This window comes from Narcine bancroftii, chromosome 4 (genome assembly GCF_036971445.1).
Source record: "Narcine bancroftii isolate sNarBan1 chromosome 4, sNarBan1.hap1, whole genome shotgun sequence".
NCBI lineage: Eukaryota > Metazoa > Chordata > Chondrichthyes > Torpediniformes > Narcinidae > Narcine > Narcine bancroftii.
In genome coordinates this window covers 196,445,353-196,469,357 of record NC_091472.1, presented here as the reverse complement: position 1 = coordinate 196,469,357, position 24,005 = coordinate 196,445,353, and the positions used below count along the sequence as shown (strand labels likewise).

At 42.6% G+C, this 24,005-nt stretch overlaps 1 protein-coding gene and 1 long non-coding RNA gene across 19 annotated transcripts in view; one reads left to right on the top strand and one right to left on the bottom strand.

Moving 5' to 3' along the window:
- The window catches only part of LOC138761429 (uncharacterized), a 28,910-nt gene extending 5,318 nt beyond the window's left edge, over positions 1–23,592 (top strand). The window contains exons 3-4 of one of the 2 annotated variants that reach the window (XR_011356318.1): positions 17,718–17,823; positions 23,149–23,592. This is a non-coding gene — a long non-coding RNA (uncharacterized lncRNA). The remainder of the gene's footprint in view (positions 1–17,717; positions 17,824–23,148) is intronic. The other variant, XR_011356319.1, reaches the window with a different exon arrangement.
- The window catches only part of LOC138761425 (membrane-associated phosphatidylinositol transfer protein 2), a 331,314-nt gene that overhangs the window by 53,254 nt on the left and 254,055 nt on the right, over positions 1–24,005 (bottom strand). For 16 of the 17 annotated variants that reach the window (XM_069933525.1, XM_069933533.1, XM_069933526.1 and 13 more), the window contains 5 exons: positions 23,161–23,256; positions 21,514–21,621; positions 18,031–18,098; positions 17,161–17,405; positions 7,670–7,859 (listed from right to left, as the gene is read on the bottom strand). In XM_069933525.1, the coding sequence (XP_069789626.1) occupies positions 7,670–7,859; positions 17,161–17,405; positions 18,031–18,098; positions 21,514–21,621; positions 23,161–23,256 (707 nt within the window). The remainder of the gene's footprint in view (positions 1–7,669; positions 7,860–17,160; positions 17,406–18,030; positions 18,099–21,513; positions 21,622–23,160; positions 23,257–24,005) is intronic. The other variant, XM_069933536.1, reaches the window with a different exon arrangement.

Sequence of the window (24,005 nt, the reverse complement as noted above, 5' to 3'; positions counted from 1 at the left end):
AAATCATCCCCAAAGAAAAAAGAAAAAACAGAAAGAAAGAAGAGAATATCTGCATATTATTTAAATAAAATCAAGATTATTAAAACTATCAAGTAAAATCAAACATTTCTTAATTTTAGGAGTCGGAAGATTCAGGTTGGGTGATTACAACCTAATTCCTGCAGTTTGAAAAAATGGTTCCCAAATCTTTTGAAAAACTTCAAATTTATTACATAAATTATATGTAATCTTTTTAAGTGCCTATTTTAGTATGCCATCTACTCATTCCCAAATCTGACTTCTGACTTCCAAGTTACTGCCACACATTTTATAGCTAAATAAATTATTTTTGATATTAATTTAATTTAAATTTTTATTCTGTGTTAAAAATATTTCCAAGTTAAAAAAAAAATTGGATCTTGAGGAAACTTAACTTTTGTAAATCTTTCCAAAAATAGAACAAATTCCATCCAAAAGGGTCTTAATTTTGAACATTCCCATATAGAATGTAAAAAAAGTACCTATTTCTTTATTACATCTAAAGCATTTATCTGAAAAATTAGAATTTAATCCACTTAATTTCTGAGGAGTAAAATATAATTGATGTAAAGAATTATATTGTCTCATTCTGTACCGGACATTAATTGTGTTTGTCATACTATCCTGACAAAGTTCTAACCAAGTTCTTCTTTAATATCTATTTTTAAATCTTTCTCCCATCTTTGTCTTGACTTCTGAACTCCTGGTTTATACATTCATTTTTGCAAAATTGTATACATAATTGAAATAAACTTTTCAATAGTTATATCTGTGATTAATTGTTCCAAATGACTGTTCAGGTAATATCAAATCTGGACCCAAATTATCTCTTAAATATACCTTTAACTGATAATAAAAAATATTGTATTGTTTTCTATTCCATATTTATTTTTCAATTGTTCAAATGTACCTTGAAAACAACCTTTCATTGTCTTAATTTCTTTATTAAGCCAAATATTTTTAAAATTATTTATTATAAAAGGAATAAGTTGAATCTGATTCAATATTGTTCTTGGTATCTGAAAATTTATTATTCCTATTTCCAAATGTATTTTACTCCATATTTTTAAAAAAATACTTCAACAAAAGAGTATCTCTATCTCCAATAAACAGCTTATTATTCCATTTATATATAAAATCCTCTGATTTATATTGTCCTATTTTATTCATCTCTATGTGAATCCATGCTGGCTTCTCTCCCTCTTGAAAAAAAAGAAAGAAATCTCAATTGTGCTGCTCTATAAAAATTGTTAAAATTTGCTAATTATAGTCCTCCTAATTCAAATTTCCAGGTTAATTTTTCTAATGCAACTCTTGTCATTTTTCCTTTCCAAATAAATTTTCTTACACACTTATTTAATTCTTGAAAAAATTTTGATGTTATAAATATAGGTAACGTTTGACGTACTGATAGATCTGACAGACCCAGCAAACTCGTTGTCCAAACTGCACTCTACTCTGGAAGTCTATAGGGAGATCTCTGGCTACAAGGTTAATCTGAACAAGAGCAAAATCATGCCACTCACTAGGGGGGGGGCTACAGTCAATGTCAAGAAAACAGTTATTTAAAGTGGACACAAAATGGGATCAAATATCTAGGAGTCACAATAAACAATAACTTGAATAATTTATATAAACTAAATTATGCCCCCTTGCTTGAGAGAATTGAGGAGGACTTAAATAGGTGGATGTCCCTGCCCATAACATTAGTGCGCAGGGTCAGCTGTATTAAAATGAATATGTTGCCGAGACTTCAGTACCTCTTCCAGACACTGCCCGTGGCGTTACCCCAGGGATTCTTCCAAAATTTAGTCTCACGAGTAAGAATATTTCTATGGAATGGAAAGGTAGCCAGGGGTCTATGGAAAAAATTGACCTGGGATTACAGTCTGGACAGATTACAAATGCCAGACTTCAAGAAATATTATTGAGCAGGCCAGTCTGAAGGGGAGGGGGGTGTACCATCCTGGGCACATATTGACCTGCACATGGTGAGCGAGAAGGTAGCAGCAGAGGACTTTATTTATAAATGGGACGCATATTGTTATCTGGGAAAACAGGCAGCCCTATACTAAAACAAATTATCCTCATTTGGAATAAAATTAACTAAGATCTAGAAATCAAGGTAGGGCTGTCCTCAAAAAGACCCATGACTCCAAATAGATTAATACCTTTGATTCGAGGAAACAAGATCTTGGACACCTGGCGTCGAAATGGTGTCAGTTGCGTAGAGAACTGTTATGAGCAGGAGCAATTAATGTCATTCGAACAAATCAGACATAAGCATGATTTATCAAACAAAAATCACCTTAAAGTTTTCTTATCACATTCTGTTTTTAGATGTTACCTATTTTTGTGATTTCCTGTGATATTTAAAGCCTACTAGCATATTGCTCAAAGAAGCAAGGTGGTTTGGTCAGTCCAAGTAGGCCTGGGCATGGACTCAGTGCAGGTTCTATGCAAATATTGTCTTGGGCCTGGGCCTGCTTCGTCAGGGTAGATGTAGACAGGCTATAAAAGCAGCTCACGTGTACAGATGCTGAGCATTACATTGATGTAGATTGAATGCATGTTGATGAACATGTTCTTCAGGCAATAGCAGAGTGAGTGTACTTAACAATAGCATTTACTGTCGTCAGGAAGATTCAATACAGCGGAAATGTCTCCTCAAAGTCACAACAGCTGCAATACATTCTGTTACAGTTGTGGCGAATATTCGCTTAAGGCTAAATGTAGCGTGACTGCACTTGTTAAGAAAGCCTGTGAGCTCTACTTTGGTTGTAAAATTGGTGACTAAGACAAACCCTGGACTCCTCACATTTGTTGTGCAGTTGGCCTGAGAGCTTGTGGCAGCATCATTATGTGATTAAACATGCTAATTTCAATAAAAGTTCATATTTCTCTAATTTACTACATAATGCAGCAAATATAAAATTATGGTCGATCGTAATCCCCAATTTTTGTTTCAGGGAGCAAACCTTTTGGGAAAAAATTGTTGTTCTGTGAATGAAATAAGAGGGTGGGAAGGGTGTCGAGTGGATTACCGTTGGAAATAGATGTTTACTGAATGAGCTGACACTGGACCTGCTGCATTTATCGGCCGCAGAGCCAGGTTCAGCAGGAGACAGTTTGATGTCTCTGCGAAGATCCCATCACACACAGTGACAACTACCATGGAAGTTATTCACATTGACCAGCAGAATCCCAGAGTTGGAGGGTTCACTGGGGATTGCCATGAGAACAAGTGCTGGCAGTAAGAGCCACTGGAGCAGGCGGGCACCTCGTCATAGGGATCCAGGCAGCTGCCACGGCCAAATATTGCCTATTCAAGTTTTAACCCTTTGCCTCATGGGTCCCAGCCGTCACACACAGGGAGTCAGTCCCATCTCCTTCTGGACGCTGGGTGGAAAAACCTCCCCTGCTCACACCTGGGGAGGAGGAAATAGGAAGGGGGGGTGGATGAAAATGTAGGAAAGGACAGTGGGAGAGGGAGATGGGGAGAGACGTAGGTATGGGTTGGGGATGAACGGGATGCAAGGGGAGGGGCAGGGTGGTAGGGGAGGGATGGGGCAGGTCAGACACAAAGACATAAGAAATAGGAGCAGGAGTTGGACGTCGAGCCAGCTCTGCCATTCACTGAGATCATGGCTGATCTGATCATTGACTCACTCCACTGACCTGCCTTTTCCCCATATCCCTTCATTCCTTTTTTATGTAAAAATCTATCTAATTGAACTTTAAATAAGTTTAATGAAGTCACCTCAACCACTTCCCTGGGCAGAGAATTCCACAGATTCTCGACTCTCTGGGAAAAACAGGTTTTCCCCATCTCTGACTTAAATCTAACTCCCTGAAACTTGAGGCTGAGACCCTTAGTTCTGGTCTCACCCACCAGTGAAAACAATTTTCCTGCCTCTATTTTATCTAAACCTTTCATAATTTGAGATGTTTCTATAAGATCTCCTCTCATTCTTCTGAATTAAAGGGAGTATAATCCCAGGCGATTTAGTTTCTCCCCTTAGGTCAACCCCCTCATCTCCAGGATCAACCTCTGGAGGTTGAAGATCTTCTGGACTGCCTCCAAGGCCAGTATACCTTCCTCAAGTATGGAGACTAGAATTGCACACAGTTCTCCAGGTGCAGCCTCACCGGTACCTTGTATAGTTGCAGCATGACCTCCTTGCTCTTGAATTCAGTTCCTCTAGCGATGAAGGCCAACATTCCATTTGCCTTCTTAATAACCTGCTGTACCTGCAACCCAACTTTTTGCGATTCATGCACAAACACTCCCGTCCTTCTGTTGCAATATTTCACCATTTAAATAATAATTTGCTCTTCCATTTTTCTACCAAAGTGGATGACTTCACATTTACTAGCGTTGTATTCCATCTGCCAGACCTTTGCCCACTCACCTCTCTATATCCTTCTGCAGCCTATCCACATCCTCTGTACAATGTTCTTACCACTCAATTTAGTATCATCCGCAAACTTGGCTACACTACTCTCTGTTCCCTCTTCCAAATCATCAATGTAAATGATGAACAGCTGCGGGCCCAGCACCGACCCCTATGGCACCCCACTCACCACTGGCTGCCAATCAAAAAAAAAACACCCATTTACCCCGACTCTCTGCCTTCTGTTAGTTAACCAACACTCAATCCATGCCAATATATTTCCCCCGACTCCATTCATCCGAATCTTATTGATGTCTCTTGTGCGGCACCTTATCAAATCCTTCTGGAAATCCAAATATACATCAACCTGTTCCCCTCTATCTACTGCACCCATTATATCCTCAAAGAACTCCAACAAGTTTGTCAAACAAGACCTGCTCTTTCTGAATCCACGCTGTGTCTGCCTGATGGTACCCCTTCGTTCTAAATGTCTCATTATTTCATCCTTTTTTTAAAAATTTTTTTATTTTTCACACCATAAATCACATTAGCCATGATATACACTATTTCTTTTTCACACATATACAGTGACTTTTTCTACCCCCCCCTCCTCCCAAGCCACCCCCCCACCCCCCCCCCCTCATCCATTTTAGGTATACAATCTATCATTATTTCATCCTTAATGACAGCTTCAAGAATTTTCCTAACTACAGATATTAGGCTAACTAGCCGATAGTTACGCGTCTTCACCCTACATCCCTTTTTAAAAGTAGTGTGACATTTGCAGTTTTCCAATCTGCCAGGACCTGTCCCGAATCCAGTGAATTTTGGGAAATGACTACCAGCACATTGTCTATAACTCCTGCCATTTCCTTCAGTACCCTGGGATTCATCCCATCAGGAGCAGGGGATTTGTTCACTTTCAGTCCCATTATTTTACTCATTACTATCTCACCTCCCTTTGCATCCTCATCACCACTCTGGCATGCTGGACGTGTCTTCCACCATGAAGACTGACACAAAATATCTGTTCAATGCCTTGGCCATTTCCTCATTACTCAATATAAATTTCCCTTTCTCATCTTCCAAGGGACCTATGTTAACTCTAGCCACCCTCTTCTGTTTTATATATTTATAACATTTTGTGCTAATTTACCTTCATAATCTTCTTCCCTTATTTCTTGTTGAGTTGTCCTTTGTTGCCTTTAAAAGTTTTCCCAATCTTTCAGTTTCCCAATACTCTTGGCTACTTTGTATACATGAGCTTTTAATTTTATAGTTTCCTTTATTTCCTTAGTTAACCAAGGCTGATTCTTCCCTCTGTTACTGCCCTTATTTTTAACAGGAATATATTTTTGTTGAGCACTGTGAAAAATCTCTTTGAAAGCTTTCCACTGTTGCTCAACTGTTCTGCCAACTAGCCAGTGCTCTCAGTGAACACTGACCAATTCTTCACTCATCCTGTTGTCATCTCCCCTGTTCAAGCATAATATAGTAGTTTTAGATCTAACTGCTGCACCCTCCATCTGTATGAGAAATTCAATCATACTATGACCGCTCTTTCCAAGAGGGTCCCTAACTCCTAGATGGTTAACTACCTCATTGCATAATACTAGATCTAAAAAAGCAATCTCCCTTGTTGGTTCCTTAACATGCTACTCAAAAAGCCTATCCCGGATGCATTCTATGAAGTAATCCTCCAGACTCCATCGACCAACTTGATTTTCCCATCTACATGAAAGTTAAAGTTCCCCATGACAATTGCCGTTCCGTTCTTGTATGCCTCAGCTATCTCATGGATATACTGCAAGATGAAAACCACTAGTTACCCACAGAAACAGGATGGCCAGATTACAGTTTGCCAAGAAGTGTTTAAAAGAACCTCCAGAATTCTGGAAAAAGGTCTTGTGTGCAGATGAGACAAAGATTAACATGTATCAGAGTGAGCAAAGTGTGGAGGCATTAAGGAACTGACCAAGATCTGAAGGATACCACCTCATATGCCAAACTGCCTCAGGTACTGACGCACTTATCTTCAATGATGATATAACTGCTGATGGCAGTATCAAAATTAATTATGACATGCACAGAAACATCTTATCTGCTCAAGTTTAAGCAAATGCCTCCTAATTCATTGGATGGTTTTTCATCCTACACCAAGACAGCAAAGACGTTTTTCAAAGCTAAAACCTGGAAAATTCTTGAATGACCAAGTCAGTCACCTGATCTAAATTCAATTGAGCATGCCTTCCATTTGCTGAAGAGAAAACTTAAAGGGAACAAGCCCCTGATACAAGCAGGAGCTGAAGGTAGCTGTAGTACAGGCCTGGCATAGAAGATACTCAGCATCTGATGATGTCGAGGAATCATAGACTTCAAGCAGTCATTGCATGCAAGGATGTGCCACAAAGTACTAAACATGACTGTGGTAAACCACTGTAATATATGTTTGGATGTGCTAGGACACAACCCTTGCCGACTGTGCCTGAGGCTCCTCCCATTGACCCCTGAATAAAGGCAACTGTGCCACAGCCCCCACCTCTGTCCAGGACAGTCAACCATTCTGTTGTGCATAAAAGCCTATCAGTTTCTCTACAACTTCTAGTCTTTGAAGTTATTGATGGTGCATCAATGACTAAAGACCATTGCTGTGTCTCAAATATTATGATGCCCTGAAATGAGGGGACTATGTATAAAAAGTGCTGTAATTTCTATATGGTCAAATGAAAATGTACGCAAATGTGCACTTAATAAAATATGCACTTTAATCAAGTGAATTATTTGATTACAAATTTTAAAAACTGGAGCATGGGGGAAAATAAAGGAAAAAAGTGTCTTTGTCCAAACATTATGGAGGGCATTGTAACTCTACGACCATCGTGACTTGGAAATATATTCTGAAAGTCCTGACCACACAGATAATCAACTTAAATCTTGGCAGGCAGCAAATGAATTGAACAGAATTACGTGCATCTGAAACTTATTCCAGAAAAATACCAAGAATCTAATTCAAATGGGAAACTCTTGCCTCAAAATATGAAAAAACACCTCAGCAATCGGTGACAGTGGGAGGAAAATGCATCTCATTCCCATTTACTAATTCCACAAACACAATCACTCCAGCTATGTTAATTCACCTTTGAACTAAGGTTTGCTAAATGGATGTTACAAGAGTTGTAATTTCAATGGCAAGATGAATATTATGAATTGTCCCTTCCCCATCTCAAGAAAGACAAGATTTCCTTTTCGGTACTTACTTGGCCATTGAAGGTGACCCCTTCCTGTGATTTGATGAAGTCACTGTACACCTGATTCGCTTTAAAGATCACTGTAGCCACCGCCTCCTGATATTGTGGTGCCGCTGTTGCCAAGAGGGGAAGGGCTGCCAGTGGAATGTGATCCTGGCTGTTTGATAAAGAGCTTTCATCATAGCTCATGGGGCTGAGGCTGGAAGAACAAAGATTCTCTGAAAAGACAGAAGCTACAATACTGTCTGAAAAAAACAGGGACATCTTATTGAGTTGACAATGTTTGGCACGCGGAGGATACTTTTTAATCGCAAGGAAAAACAGGGGAGACTCTTATCTGCATGCATGTTATGCCAGTCAACTCAAGAAGCTCAATGTTCAGCCCCTTTCCTTGGAACTGAGAGCCACTTGAATTACTCACTGCTTGAGCATTCCCCCCACCAGATGTTCACTAAAGCAACAGCTAAAGATTCATCAATGGCTCTTCCCACACCTGCAACTTCTACCCCAAGAAGGAGAAGGCAACAGAGGCACAGAAAGAACACCATCTGTCAGTTTCTCCTCAAATTGTGGGAAACTGTTTGAGCATTCCCTCCCTGTTGCTGGGCCTACATCCTGGAACACTGTACAAGAGCACATGGGAACACCTTCAGCGCAGACTTCAAGATGGCTCAATAACTGGAAATGGGCTACTGGATATGGTATATTCCACAAAACAAAACACTACAGTAGAACTCAAAAAGACCGGATGCCAGAAATCTGGACCTCCCGAGAATCCAGACTTTTCTAAAACTCTCAAACTGTAAAAACTTAGTGGGCTTTTGTGTGCGTGAGTGCATGCATAAGTGCCACAGATGCACAGTGGCAACAAGCAACCACAGAGCAGAATCAACAGAAATCACAGAAATGAACAAATAAATATTTGTTCTTTTGTACTTTGTATTTAAAATGAAAATGTTGCATTAATAAACTAAAAATACATAACTCATTTGTATTAAATAACTTCTGCTTTCATTGTACACTATATTTTTCTTTCAAAATGTTAATTTTTAAACATCATGCTTTTTTTGGAGTAAAAACATGTTATATTTACATTTTTGTCATATTGATTTTGTTTTTCTTTAAAACTGCTTGTTTTGATAAATGAAGCATGCTCTATTTACTAATAAATAAACTTTCAAAATTTATATGTTCATCTCTTCTTTACTCTTCCTTAAATTTGAATTTTAGAAGTATTGCCCTAGAATCTGGAAAATTTGAAAATCCGGACTGACCCAATCCCTGAGCAGTCTGGATTTTTGGACTTCTACTGTATGTCAAAACAGAAGTGATTTCAAACTGCAGTGAATAAAAATTAAAGGGCCAGAGGATGGCTTGCACGGGCTTGGATGTGGCAGTGAGATGGGGTTATAATGGCCAAGTAATAACTGGTCATTTTGCAGCTGGTACACAATGCCATAGCTGGAGAGATCCAATGTTTTTTTCTGACGGATGGGTTACCAATGAAGTGGGTTGTTAGAGCTGCTTTCATCCTGGAAAAAGGAATGATCAATCTCATGCCTGATTTGTGCCTTGTGGAAGTCAGATGACAAATGGATACCTAGTCTATGACCTGCTTTTACAATCACGATGGCTGTGCAGATGTTCTGGTTGATAGTGAACCGTGGGATACTGCTGGTTATATCTCTGAATGTCAATGGTAGATGCGGAGAATATCTCTTGTTGATACAAGATTAAGAGGGGTTAAAAACAGGGTAGACAGTTACACTCTTTCCCGATGGTAGATCAGGCCTATCAGTGTGATTTTCCAGAGTTTCCTTTGTCTGGATCTCAGTCAATGTTGATTCTATTTCCATCTTCATTGTAATGTCCTATTTTACTAATTCTCAATATGGAGCCGGTGGCTTGTGAAAAAGTTCCCATTCCATAGATTTGGTTGAACAATATAGTGGAGGTAAATTTAGAGAGAGGGCAAGGGTGTAAGGCTGTGTCAAATAGCATCAAGTAAATGAGAAATGCACGGAACTGAGGAGAGACATTTGGTGGACATCAGAAAAAAGGGTGTAGAAGTAGGAAGAAAAGTAATTGCTAGAAGTTTTCTGGTAAGAAGTGGCTGGTTCTAACCAGAGCAGGAGAATCCCATCAGACAAAAGTGGAGCCCCGTCCTACCTTTGTTAGAAGGAGAAACATAAGGCCGGTGTGCCATTAGCTAACAATTGGAGAATTCCTCCCAACAGTTTTAGCAGTGAGGAGGAGCAACAGAAGTTTAAAATTTGCCGGGGCCCTGATAGACAATTTTGTATTGTCGTTAGCCAGGTAGGAGGTGCTGGAAGATTGGAGGGTGGCTCTAGTGTTGTGGCTTTATTTAGATAGGATCTGTCTGCATTTGGAGGAGCAGTGTATGCATTATGCATTACCTGGTAAGCATAAGCATTATGCTTAGCCATGGCTTTGTGCATGGGAAATTTACCTGATTTTATTGAAGAGGCAGCCAGGAGGAATGACCAGGGTAGAGTGTTAAATCTTATCTATGAGGACATTTGCAAGGAATTTGACAATGTTCTGTGTGGTAAATGGAGTAGCTCAAGTCAGTAACTTGGCAGGCATGAATGAGGTGGGCCAAAGGGCCTGTTTCTGTGCTGTATAACTCCATGACCAAAATAAATCATCATTTTCTAGCTGGCTACCATAATCAAAAACAAATGGCCTTCTATAAATGTCTTAGGTGGTGGTTTGTTGTGTTTTATATAATTTAGTATGGACCGACCTAGGAGGGGAGGCAGGCCCCTCCAGCCCGGGTAAGAAACCTGCATAGGAGAAGGCCACTCCGATATAAAACCTACGACCCAAGGACCTCGCTGCCACGTCCCAGCTTGCTTGGCCACGGCACACGAACCATGGGTGTAAAGGGTGGGGCCAGTACTGCGCGCACTGCACTCCACCTAAAAGCTCCTTTGCGCAGGCCCGAGAACAGGTCCACGTCCTCCCCCTCCACGTCCTCCCCCTCCACGTCCTCCCCCTCCACGTCCTCCCCCTCCACGTCCTTCCCCTCCACGTCCTCTCCCTCCACGCCTTCCCCCTCAAAAGATGCTCACAAACTCAAGCTAGCATGCTGGAACATCAGAACCATGCTAGACAAGGCTGACAGCCACCGACCTGAACGTCGGTCTGCCCTCATTGCACATGAACTCCTCAGACTTGACATCGACATAGCCGCTCTCAGTGAAGTCCGCCTGGCAGATGTAGGCAGCCTCCAAGAACGCGGCGCGGGCTACACACTCTACTGGTCTGGCAAGCCTTCGGATGAACGACGCCTATCTGGTGTAGGCTTCATGGTCAAGAGCTTCATTGCCTCCAAACTCGAAAACCTTCCGACAGGCCTCTCGGACCGAATCATGTCCATGCGACTCCCCCTTCAGAACAAGCGTCACATCACCCTCATCAGTGTCGATGCTCCAACCCTCCAGGCGGAACCAGCAGAAAAGGACAAGTTCTACACCGACCTGCGCAACCTCATCCAACGCACCCCTACAGCCGACAAGGTTGTCATCCTGGGCGACTTCAACGCTCGTGTCGGCAAAGACTCAGAAACCTGGCCAGGAATCCTGGGCAAGCATGGCGTTGGCAAGTGCAACGACAATGGGCGCCTCCTGTTGGAGCTCTGCGCAGAACAGCGGCTTGTCATTACAAACACCCTTTTTCAGCAGAGGGACAGCCTTAAGACCACCTGGATGCATCCCCGATCCAAACACTGGCACCTCCTGGACTACATCCTGGTGCGAGAAGTGACAAACGAGATGTGCTCCACACCAGGATCATGCCTAGCGTGGAATGCCACACTGACCACCGGCTGGTTCGCTGCAAGCTCAACCTTCACTTCAAGCCAAAGCCCAGGAACAATAAAGCCCCCAGAAAGAGGTTCAATGTTGGAAACCTGCAGTCAGACGAAGCGAGAGGAAACTTCCAGGCAAACCTCAAAGCAAAGCTCGACGATGCAACCCGCCTCACGGACCCGTCCCCTGAAACCCTCTGGGATCAGTTGAAGACTACCATACTGCAATCCACTGAAGAGGTACTGGGCTTCTCCTCCAGGAAAAACAAGGACTGGTTTGACGAAAACAGCCAGGAAATCCAGGAGCTGCTGGCAAAGAAGCGAGCTGCCCACCAGGCTCACCTTACAAAGCCGTCCTGTCCAGAGAAGAAACAAGCCTTCCGTCGCGCATGCAGCCATCTTCAGCGCAAACTCCGGGAGATCCAAAATGAGTGGTGGACTAGCCTCGCCAAACGAACCCAGCTCAGCGCGGACATTGGCGACTTCAGGGGTTTCTACGAGGCTCTAAAGGCTGTGTACGGCCCCTCACCCCAAGTCCAAAGCCCGCTGCGCAGCTCAGACGGCAAAGTTCTCCTCAGCGACAAGATCTCCATCCTCAACCGATGGTCAGAACACTTCCAATCTCTTTTCAGTGCCAACCGCTCAGTCCAAGATTCCGCCTTGCCTCAGCTCCCTCAACAGCCCCTAAGGCTAGAGCTGGATGAGGTTCCCACCCTGGATGAGACATATAAGGCAATCGAACAACTGAAAAGTGGCAAAGCAGCAGGTATGGATGGAATCCCCCCAGAAGTCTGGAAGGCTGGCGGCAAAACTCTGCATGCCAAACTGCATGAGTTTTTCAAGCTTTGTTGGGACCAAGGTAAACTGCCTCAGGATCTTCGTGATGCCACCATCATCACCCTGTACAAAAACAAAGGCGAGAAATCAGACTGCTCAAACTACAGGGGAATCACGTTGCTCTCCATTGCAGGCAAAATCTTCGCTAGGATTCTACTAAATAGAATAATACCTAGTGTCGCCGAGAATATTCTCCCAGAATCACAGTGCGGCTTTCGCGCAAACAGAGGAACTACTGACATGGTCTTTGCCCTCAGACAGCTCCAAGAAAAATGCAGAGAACAAAACAAAGGACTCTACATCACCTTTGTTGACCTCACCAAAGCCTTCGACACCGTGAGCAGGAAAGGGCTTTGGCAAATACTAGAGCGCATCGGATGTCCCCCAAAGTTCCTCAACATGATTATCCAACTGCACGAAAACCAACAAGGTCGGGTCAGATACAGCAATGAGCTCTCTGAACCCTTCTCCATTAACAATGGCGTGAAGCAAGGCTGTGTTCTGGCACCAACCCTCTTTTCAATCTTCTTCATCATGATGCTGAACCAAGCCATGAAAGACCCCAACAATGAAGACGCTGTTTACATCCGGTACCGCACGGATGGCAGTCTCTTCAATCTGAGGCGCCTGCAAGCTCACACCAAGACACAAGAGAAACTTGTCCGTGAACTACTCTTTGCAGACGATGCCGCTTTAGTTGCCCATTCAGAGCCAGCTCTTCAGCGCTTGACGTCCTGCTTTGCGGAAACTGCCAAAATGTTTGGCCTGGAAGTCAGCCTGAAGAAAACTGAGGTCCTCCATCAGCCAGCTCCCCACCATGATTACCAGCCCCCCCACATCTCCATCGGGCACACAAAACTCAAAACGGTCAACCAGTTTACCTATCTCGGCTGCACCATTTCATCAGATGCAAGGATCGACAATGAGATAGACAACAGACTCGCCAAGGCAAATAGCGCCTTTGGAAGACTACACAAAAGAGTCTGGAAAAACAACCAACTGAAAAACCTCACAAAGATAAGCGTATACAGAGCCGTTGTCATACCCACGCTCCTGTTCGGCTCCGAATCATGGGTCCTCTACCGGCACCACCTACGGCTCCTAGAACGCTTCCACCAGCGTTGTCTCCGCTCCATCCTCAACATCCATTGGAGCGCTTACATCCCTAGCGTCGAGGTACTCGAGATGGCAGAGGTCGACAGCATCGAGTCCACGCTGCTGAAGATCCAGCTGCGCTGGATGGGTCACGTCTCCAGAATGGAGGACCATCGCCTTCCCAAGATCGTGTTATATGGCGAGCTCTCCACTGGCCACCGTGACAGAGGTGCACCAAAGAAAAGGTACAAGGACTGCCTAAAGAAATCTCTTGGTGCCTGCCACATTGACCACCGCCAGTGGGCTGATATCGCCTCAAACCGTGCATCTTGGAGCCTCACAGTTTGGCGGGCAGCAACCTCCTTTGAAGAAGACCGCAGAGCCTACCTCACTGACAAAAGGCAAAGGAGGAAAAACCCAACACCCAACCCCAACCCACCAATTTTCCCCTGCAACCGCTGCAATCGTGTCTGCCTGTCCCGCATCGGACTTGTCAGCCACAAACGAGCCTGCAGCTGACGTGGACTTTTTACCCCCTCCATAAATCTTCGTCCGCGAAGCCAAGCCAAAGAAAAGAAGATATAATTTAATACATTCAACAGACTAATCAGAAATATGAGATTTGTCTGAAAAATGTTTTCCACTAAATAACAGATTCAAAATATAAGAAACAGTATTTTTTAAAAAAGTGACAGTACTGCCTCAGCTGCGGTAACAGCAGTGCTTCCGCAATCCTGGAAGAACGGAAACACACTGCTGATCTGAAGGGTTCAACCGCCTGGTCCTAATGCCAATTGTTCTGTACAGGTTTTAAATGACTTGTTAAAGGAGCTGATGGTGTTTGTAAGTAAAATCCTGCAACCACGGAGGTCTGTGGCCAAGATGGCACCACCTGTACTTGGCAGTGGTCACAAGGAGTTGCAGACTCCAAGGGAGCTGCAGACTGGGGCAGTGCACCAAAAGAGGGGAGAACACCACCTCACTCATTGAGAAGGAGAAGCAGAGGAGATAAACCTACAGGACAGTAACCATAGCAATGGACAAGCGAGAGGCCCAGCGGCTGAGGGACCCACACTGGCTGTGAGAAACTGGCAGTTTGGAAACTGGCTCATGGGAACCATGAATTGGAGCCAGGATTTGAGATGATGCTGAAGGCAAGATAGGCTCCCAAAGGCCTTGAGTGCTGGCTTCATATGCGTACGAGCTGGGGGCCATGGGGGAAACTGCCCTTGCAAATTGGGGAAAAACAGTGGAGAAAATTCAGGCAAAGCAAGAAGAAGAAGAAAAAAAAATTGGACAGAGAAAGCATCTGACATTCTCCAGGGTGTCATTGAAATCTACCATTGTCCTTGACACACTCCAGACTATCACCAGATATATTTGACATTCCCCAGGGTGACTGACTTTCCTGGTTGTGACCAGGGCCAGTGCTACCATTAGGTAAACTAGGCATCCACCTAGGACGCAGGCCACAAGTTCAGCTCAAGTGTGGTACATGTTCGCGGAGCGCCCCAACCAACACACAGCAATCAGGTAAGGCTTTAAATTTTTATGCGGGGGAGGTGCTATCCAGTGAGTGGGGCGGGGGGGGGGGAAGGGTGCAGTTCCCTGAGGGAGGGGGGTGGGGGGGATGGTGCAAATACCCTCGCTCGGCCCTAGCCACATTGGCTCGTTGCTGGGTCGCTGGAGCCCAGTGTGTTCCTTCCCACCTCCCCAGTCTCTGCTTTTCCCTGTCCCTGTGGTCCCCCCCTAACTCCCTGGTCCTCGTTTCCCCCCCCCCCCTTCCCCACCTCCCCAGGTACAGTACAGGCCACGTGTAAAATTTTGGGAAAATCAACCCCTCTGCCCCACTTAACCAAAAAGTCCCCTACACTTACAGCTGGCTTCTTGATTGTGCTGAGGTTTGGATCTGGAGTTCGGGTGCTGATGGATTGAACAGTGTGGCTGCAGAGGCTGTGGGAGCATTGGAGGGGAATCCACAGACATTCAGTGACTCTGAAGGGACTTCCTTTTACTTTAGTTTCTCTCTTACTGTAAGGGGCTCTGGGCGACACTAATGGTGACTCTTTGTCTGCCTTTGTCTACAGGTTATAGTTGAGGCTTTGGTGATCATTTACCAAAATTTTCTGGACTCTAGGAAGGTCCCGGTGGATTGGAAGATGGTGAATGTCACGCCAATATTCAAAAAAGGATGCAGGGAAATATAAGCCAGTTAGTTTAAAATCTGTAGTTGGGAAAATGCTTGAAGCTATAATTAAGAAGAAATAGTGAGTGGAATGGATCCATCAGGCAGAGGCAGTATGGATTCACCAAAGGCAAGTCTTGGAATTTTTTAAGGATATAATGAGCACAGTAGATAGAGGGGAGCAGATGGACATTATTTACCTGGATCTTCAGAAGGCATTCGATAAGGTGCCGCATAAAAGACTGACAGAAAATAGGGATGCATGGAATTGGGGATGGATGGATAGAGGATTGGTTAACTAATAGAAAGCAGAGAGTTGGGGTTCAGGGATATTTTTCTGGTTAGCAACTGATGGTGAGCAGAGTGCCACAGTGGTGAGTGGGCCTTCAAATGTTCATAGCATAAATAAACAATTTGGAATGGGGGGCAGTGTGTAGTGTATCTAAGTTTGCTGTTGACACTAAATGGAATGGGAAAGCAAATTATGCAGAGGATACAGAGAGGTCTGGCAGATGGAGTACATTGTTGGTAGATGTGAGGTTATCCACTTTGGAAGGAAAAATGGAAGATCAGATTATTATTTGAATGGCAGTGATTGCAGCATGCTGACGTGCAGAAGGACCTGGGAGAACTTGTACATGAATTGAAAAAGGTTGGTTTGCAGATACAGCAGACTTATCAACAAGGCAATTGGAATGTCGGCCTTCATTGCTGGAGGGATTGAATTTAAGAGCAGGGAGGCTATGCTGCAACTATACAAAGCACTGGTGAAACTGCATCTGGAGAACTGTGTACTGTTCTGGTCTCCTTACTTCAGGAAGGAAGTATTGGCTTTGGAGAAAGTGCAGTGGAGGATCACCAGGTTAATTCCTGGGATGAAGGTTGTGTCGTCTGTGACTATAGACACTGGAATTTAGAAGAATGAGAGAGGATCCTATATAAAAGTATGAAAGGCAAAGATAAGATTGTGGAAGGTAAGTTGTTTTCATTGGTGGAGGAGAGCAGAACAAGGGGACATAGCCTCAAGATTCATGGTAGTAAATTTAGGATAGATTTGAGGAGGAACTGCTTTTCCCAGAGGGTGGTGAACTGTGGAATTCACTGACCATTGAACCAATGGAGATGAACTCAGTAAATATATTTAAGAGAAGGTTGGATAGATTTCTACCTAGAAGGGGAATTGAGGGATATGGGGAAAAAGGCAAGTAGGTGGAGATGTGGAGATGAGCCTATCATCAGATCAGCCATGATCACATTGAATGATAGAGTAGGCTCAAGAGGCCGGATGGCTGACTCCTGATTCTTATGTTCTTTCAGCAGGCAGAAAGCAATTTGGAATATTACACATGTTCTGTATGTGACAATATAGAAATATTGAGTATTAAATAACCCTTGTCCATTTAATATAAAGAGATAAAATGTCATTGCGCTCAGTGAAGTGTGCCATATTTAAGGTGATAGCAAATATTTGCTCGGTGGCAAAGATATGGTGTTCAATGGACTCACAACCATCAATCATATCACTACACAGATAACAACTAGAACACTCACTTTGATACCAGTGAAAACGCATCAGAGCAGATGGCTGGGCATGGCACCAACTTTATTGCAACGTGGCCTAGACCTGCAGGGAAGTGTACTCTCATCACTGTGTCAAAGACAGAGGTTATGGTGTTGACATCAGCCTGCTTGGAGGTCTGGTCTCCACTCCCAGGATCCAGTATGTTGCCACCATGCAGTATGAGCACAAGCATGTGCACCTTGCAAGACTGTAAGGTTTGCAATGATGCTTCATCCTGAGGCAAAAAAATGTTATAACACGAATTATTAAAAATAAAACAGTAAAATCTACAAACTCACCATGAATGTTTATGCTATAGAGACAACTGAATAAAGGGGAAGTATTTGTGTGCTTGATTTGAAAGAGTGCAGACCAAATTTATAAGGATGTTGGCAGGACTTGAGGAACTGAATTACAGGGAAAGGTTAAACTGGTTAGGACTCTATTCCCTGGAGAGTCAAGGAAGGAAGAGAGATTTGATAGAGATATACAAAATTATGAGGGATACAAAAAGAGTAAATGCAGTTATGCTTTTTTTCCCCCACAGAGTTAGGTGAGAGAAGAACTAGAGGACATGGATTATGGGTGAGAGGTGAAATGATTAAGAGGAACATTATGGAGGAACATCAAAGAATTCCAAACCACGTAGAACAGTAGGTCCTGTGGTTTTGGCCACACTTCTGTGGTAGTGGAGTTTAATATCAGCCTCAAAAATAGTGGTGGTTTTTTAATAAGCTAAATGGTGCCTCGGGTTTTGTATATCCAAACTACTATCTCATAATATTGTGTTCAGGTAATCCTTCTCCCACATAGCATTTATAATCTTAATACCTATTATTTGTTATATCCAAGTCACATACCTCAATAGGATTCAGCTGCTCTGAGCTGGATGGAACATAGTCTCTCAAATGGCCCTGGTACAAGTCACCTGGGAGACAAATGTGAATCAATCATTTAAAAAAAAATTTATTAATGAGATAGGATCTATGCAATCAACACATAAATCAAGCAAATAACATCCTCCAACAATTTACGTATCCTCATTACATTAAGTTGGCATGAGTCAGAGTAATCATTTGATTGCTGGATTCAGCCTCAATTTATCTGGGTTTACTCTCACTGAGTTATGGATTCAGGTTCTACTGCAAGTTTACAGACAGATGGAAATGCAACTCAAGGTCCTATTTGTGGTCACAGATGAGCAGCGCGGTTGCTGGTGAGGACCTGGGGAAAGGAGGGAATGGAGATACACTGCTCCTCCACAGGGTTCTACCACCCAATCCTACCATTGACAGCTTTAAATGGCCTGTTAAAGGAGCCAATGATGTTTTATTTTAAAATCCTGTGACCACATATCTGGGCCCAAGATGGCGGTACCTTGAGGGTTGGATCTCCAGGGAAGTAGAGGACTAGCGCAGGCTATCAAAAAACAGGGAGAACCCACATATTTGTGAAGGAGAAGCAGAGTACAAGACCCTACAGGACTGTGACCATAGAGGCGGACCAGTAAGGGTTTCTACAGCCGCAGAACACACAGGCGGAGGGCTGCTGGAAACTCGAGGTGAGGAACACACACAGGCAGCAGGCAACTTGCAGTCAAAGGACTCTCAACAGACTGCAGACAGGCTGAAGGGGTACCAGGTATTGGAACCAGGATGTGAGAGGAGGAAGGTAGGAGGGACTTTTAAGGGGCTTCAGGCCCTGAAGGCTTCCTGATCATGTCAGAGGTTTGGATCTGGAGCTTGGGTTACAGATAGTTTGGATTGACAACTGGCTGCAGAGGCGTCAGGCAATTTCTAGGGATAGCAAATCTTTGACTACCTTATGGCAGACTAAATGCAACTTCATGTAGTATTACATTTATTTTATTACATAACAATAAAAGAATCTTGAATCTGACCAATAATCCTGCAAACTGCATTGTTACATTAATTGTATGGTCATTATCATATTGCTCTGTTGAAACAGCTATGTTTTTTCCTTCATTAAAACTATGACTAAACCATTATTTATAGATTTTCAAACTCAAACAATTTCCAGTAATCAATCAGAAATTATATACAAAATTTGCCACAGAGTCCAAACCATTCCTCCCACAATTACGTACAACATTCAAGATACCCACAACAAAGGTTGGGAACACATTAGGGATTTGTCATGGCCCGGTGGCCGGCACCTAGGCTGTTACATTTTTCTTGACTTTACTTGATTGGGCTGGAAGAACCCCGCCCGCCCCCCCCCCCCACCGTAGAAGGATAAATGGGGAAGGCAGAGCAGCGAGATATGTAGATCCACACGATAACTGTACTCCTATGAAATTTAAATATGGTTGCCAATTTTTTAGAAAAATGTTATTTAAGTTGTAGGTAATTTTCTCCAGGGGAACACTTGGGCATTTCCACATTCCAGCTGCAATGCCCAAGTGAGAGTCAGATTCCAGATAACCGCTATGCACTTCCAGCCACTACCAATGCGATCATTACAAATGGGATTTGGGATTTGGAATTTGGACAGCTTCATCTTTAGCCTTATGTCCACCAATAGGAATAGCTCTGGGTCCTGTGGGAATTCTTTACCTATAATTTTTATCTATGGTTTGGCCTAGTTCCACCCAGAAGGGTCTCACCTTGGTACATATCCACGTTGCATGCATAAAGGTTCTTGTCATGATGCCCATGGTCTGAAATTTCTGCTTTAGCCTTATTCAATTTTTGCGGTGTCAAATATAGCTGGTGGAGAAAGTTATACTGCACTGGCCTATACTGCGTGTAATTGCAGTCATGCTGCTCCGACACAGGTCTGACCAGCACCGCTCATCAATTGTCTGACTCCCATCTCTGCCTTGGTTTAGGGTCTTCAACTTGGAATAAGAAATACATTGCTGAGATGAACTTCCCTGTGTTCCCCTTTCGAATCAGGGTCTCTATGTCACTGCACATTGGTAAGATAAGATGGACCTAATTTGTCCCTCTAGAAAGATCTTGTCTGAAGATAGCAGAGGAACATCTTATTAGACAAGTCATATTTATTTCTGAGATGCTCAAATGACATTAGCTGCCCCTCTGCTCATAACAGTCCTCAAAACACCTGACCCCCTTTCGGCACCAGGTGTCCAGGATCTTGCTGTCCACCATCAATGTGACTAATCTATTTGGAGTCAGGGGTATTTTTGGGGACAGCCCCACTTTAGACCCTACATATTGATTAATTTTGTTCCACATAGAAATTAAGTGTTTTAATATGGGGCTGTCTTTTTTTAAAAACCATATAATAATTTAGTGTTCCACTTGTAAATAAAGTCTCCTGCTACATTTTCACCCACCGTGTGCAGACCAATTTATGCCCAGGATGGTCCACTTCTCCCCTCAAATAGTGAGGTGGTATAGCTCAACGGGGCTACCCATAATATTTCTTAAAGTCTGGTAACCTTAAGATGCCCAGACTAAAGTTCCAGAATAGTTACTAAACCATTATACATTGTAAAACAATTTATTCTGCAAAAAGGTGGTAGAAATGGACATTTTTAATGATCATTGTGAAAACGTGTTGTTTCTGGAAGATCGTCCTGGCCACTGCACTCTCAATGTTAAGGCAGTTATCATGCTATGAGGAAATTGCAGTGTCCACCATTGGTGTGCAGTAAGTTAAGGCGAATGCAGACAGAGAAAGGACATGGAATTGACTCTTCAGTTCAGCAACTAGCGCTAAAACACAATTCTGCAAAGTCTTGATTTCAAATGACAAGCTGTGCTGAGACTAGAGATGGTGTGGGTGCTCAAGGCAGTGAGCCTGTGCAGACCACACGAGGCAGCTCCCGTCAAAAGGTCCACTGCAGTCTCTGAGACGGCCATTTATGGTCAAAAGGCTGTCAACTCTGTCTGGCCCATGGTTTATACTTTCTCAGGAAGGCTCTGTTTTGGACAATGATAGGTAGAAATTGAAAGAAAAAAGTAAGATCCAATGTATGAAAATGACAACTAGTTCACTTAAGAGAAAGTCAAGCAGAGATATGACAAAAGTGCTTTCAATTGTGAAGGTCTTGGGGAACAGGAAACTGCTTCTACAGCCAGACATAAATGAAGGCAATTAAAAAAAATGTTAAAGAACAGTGAGGAGAATGTTTGAAGGCAGTATGTTGTTTAAGGTACCTTACATAGCAACGTTTAGAAAGGAATTCGATAATTGGAAATTTGAATAGGAACAATCTGTAGTCATTGGAGGATGACTAAGACTTAAACCAATTCAGGCATTAGAGGCCATATCATTTTATAGTTCGAACATTGAAGTAAAGTGATGCATGCTCCTCAGGAGGATGTAACTAACTTGGGGAAAACTGAGCTTACATTGGGTCTCTTGAGTTTCACCACATGCTTCGATTTTATCAATAAGATCATTTGAATTCCATTTTGAGATTTCTTGAGGGAAGTTTTCCTCGTTGTCTGAAAAGTCTTCTGTGCACATAAAAAGGAAAACACAAATAACAGTTTTTGACAAAATTAGAGAAGTCTTTGCATATGAATGCAGGATTAATCAAAGATTCTGACATCAGTGTATTAAATGTATGCATGTAACTTGAGTAAGGAACGTCCCTGACCAGTCAACCTGCTTGCATCAGGCATTAGCCATGAAATACCTTATCCAATCAGCTGAGGTGCAAAACAATGGAAAATTAGGTAATCAATTATTTTTTTAATTCTCCGAATTTCTGGTCAACTACAACAGCAATATCCATCAAAACTCAAGCAGGAAAAATAATGGCTATTTTAACTCTCTCTCCTGGATCCTAAGCATTCTGGCCTTTTCTGTTTTTAGTTGCAGCATGGAACTAGGTCTTCCTGCCCAGTAAGACATCCTTTTACACCAGGCCTACATGTATCCGGTTGATAATGTTTTGTTTTATACTTCTCTTGATGCCATATTATTCAACCTTTCAACACACTTTCAAATGTCTACACCAGCCATTGTCAACCCTTTTTCCAGCTATTGTCCCCCGAAGACTTTGCTTAAAGTTTATGGGCCCCCTTCCCTGAGAAGCAGTCAAGTTTTCATTTCTTCTGTACTTCTCTCCTACCAACTATATAAAAAACATAAAAAATATTTGTTATGTGAGGTGAATAGAAAACCAGGCTTTTACTTAAATGTGCTGTGCCCCCCTCCCCCTCCCAGGGTTCCAGTTTAAAATGGCTGGTCTGCACTGTGCCTGTGTTTCTGTAATCTCCTTTTGTAAATTGGCACATTTACCACAACTCCCATGATCGAAATGCAAGCAAATTCAAATGACAACTGTGTATGAAATGGAAAGGTGTCTGCTGGCTGGAGGATGAGGAAAAGGCAGAGTATCTCGGAATGGCTATGTCATTTAATGTCCTGACCCACATGGCCAATCCATCCATTCTAGTAACTAGCACCCAGTGGTTGATTCATTGCATATTGCATATGGAGACGAGCAAAGAAGGTTCCCTTCTGTAGGATAGAAAGATGCTCCATGTGCTTCAGGAAGGTCATCTACAAGGTATACTGTATGACCGCGCACAAAAGCAAGAATGACATACTTGCCTGTCCCTTACAGCTTAACTTGTAAGCCCTGGAATATTTTATCTTCATCTGGTGCAAGGAATTAATAATAAACATTCTCCAGCTCTCAAAGAAAAAGGCAGATACTCATGAGTCTTCATGAATCCCATTTTTCAAACAAACACAAGCTGTGACAATTTAATTAACAGCAAGCAGAGCAAGCTACTAGATGTTGTGCAACAGTGGTGAAACAAGAGACGCTGCAAACTATGAAAAGCCTCAGGTCTTCAGTAGTTTTACAACATTATTTTCAGGGCCACTGAGAAAGAATTAAAACCAACAGCTGACTTAATTTATATTATTGTGGTTGACGGGGCTGGGTGGGGGAGGGGGGGGGAATGCAGCAAGTTAGAATTTTGGTGAATCTGTACCAATAAACTCTCATCATGACTTATTCTCCTTAGATTGTTCAGTACCTTGTGCATCAAAGAATTCATCATCTGAGCTGTCATCAGAATCTCGAGCAATACTCTGCATTCGCCAGTCTGAGATATTGTGACGAGAAGGGCTTGCTGATACACAAAGAAACAGATGTTACAGGACAAAACACTATTGATTCAATCTGTAAAAATAGTAACTGCTGAAAAGTGTTATTATAAATATGGAACTATCAACTAGACCTGATAAATAATATATCTTGCAAAGTATTATGAGGTGGTTTCAACAGCAATACAATAAAACATTAATTTTGCAAATTTAAAACTGCAGGTAAGAAACTTCAAACCGCTTTATATCAAAATCTGCACTGTTCAACACCATGTTATTCAAGGTATCCCTGTATTTTCCAGTAGCTTGAGACTTACTTATACAATGCCTAATTAATGCACTGCATTATGAATAAACAGTTTAAAAGACAAAAAATATATATTGAACAAACTTCAAGCATGCATATATAAATCTTAAAGCGTTTTACTTTATTTTCAATCACTTTTTTTGGAAACATTTAACTGTTGCTACATCTGCAAGTTCCTCCCCTCCACAGAGCCGCCCGAAAGACGAACAATATCATTATTGATAATTTAACACTCCCCCCCCCCAGTTTATAGATGAAGCCTCTGACCGGGGCAACTCTAACTAAGCAAAAGAGTCACTCCAAAGGTGAGTGGCATCAACTAGCTCTTCATCCTAGGCGATGCCATTTTATTCAAACAGTTGCTATGAGCAAAGCATGACCAAGGCTCTCTGCTGGCTGAATATTGGCTCCCACCTTCACCAAAGGTCTATTTGATACATCAGAGAACATTAACTTTTACAATTTTTT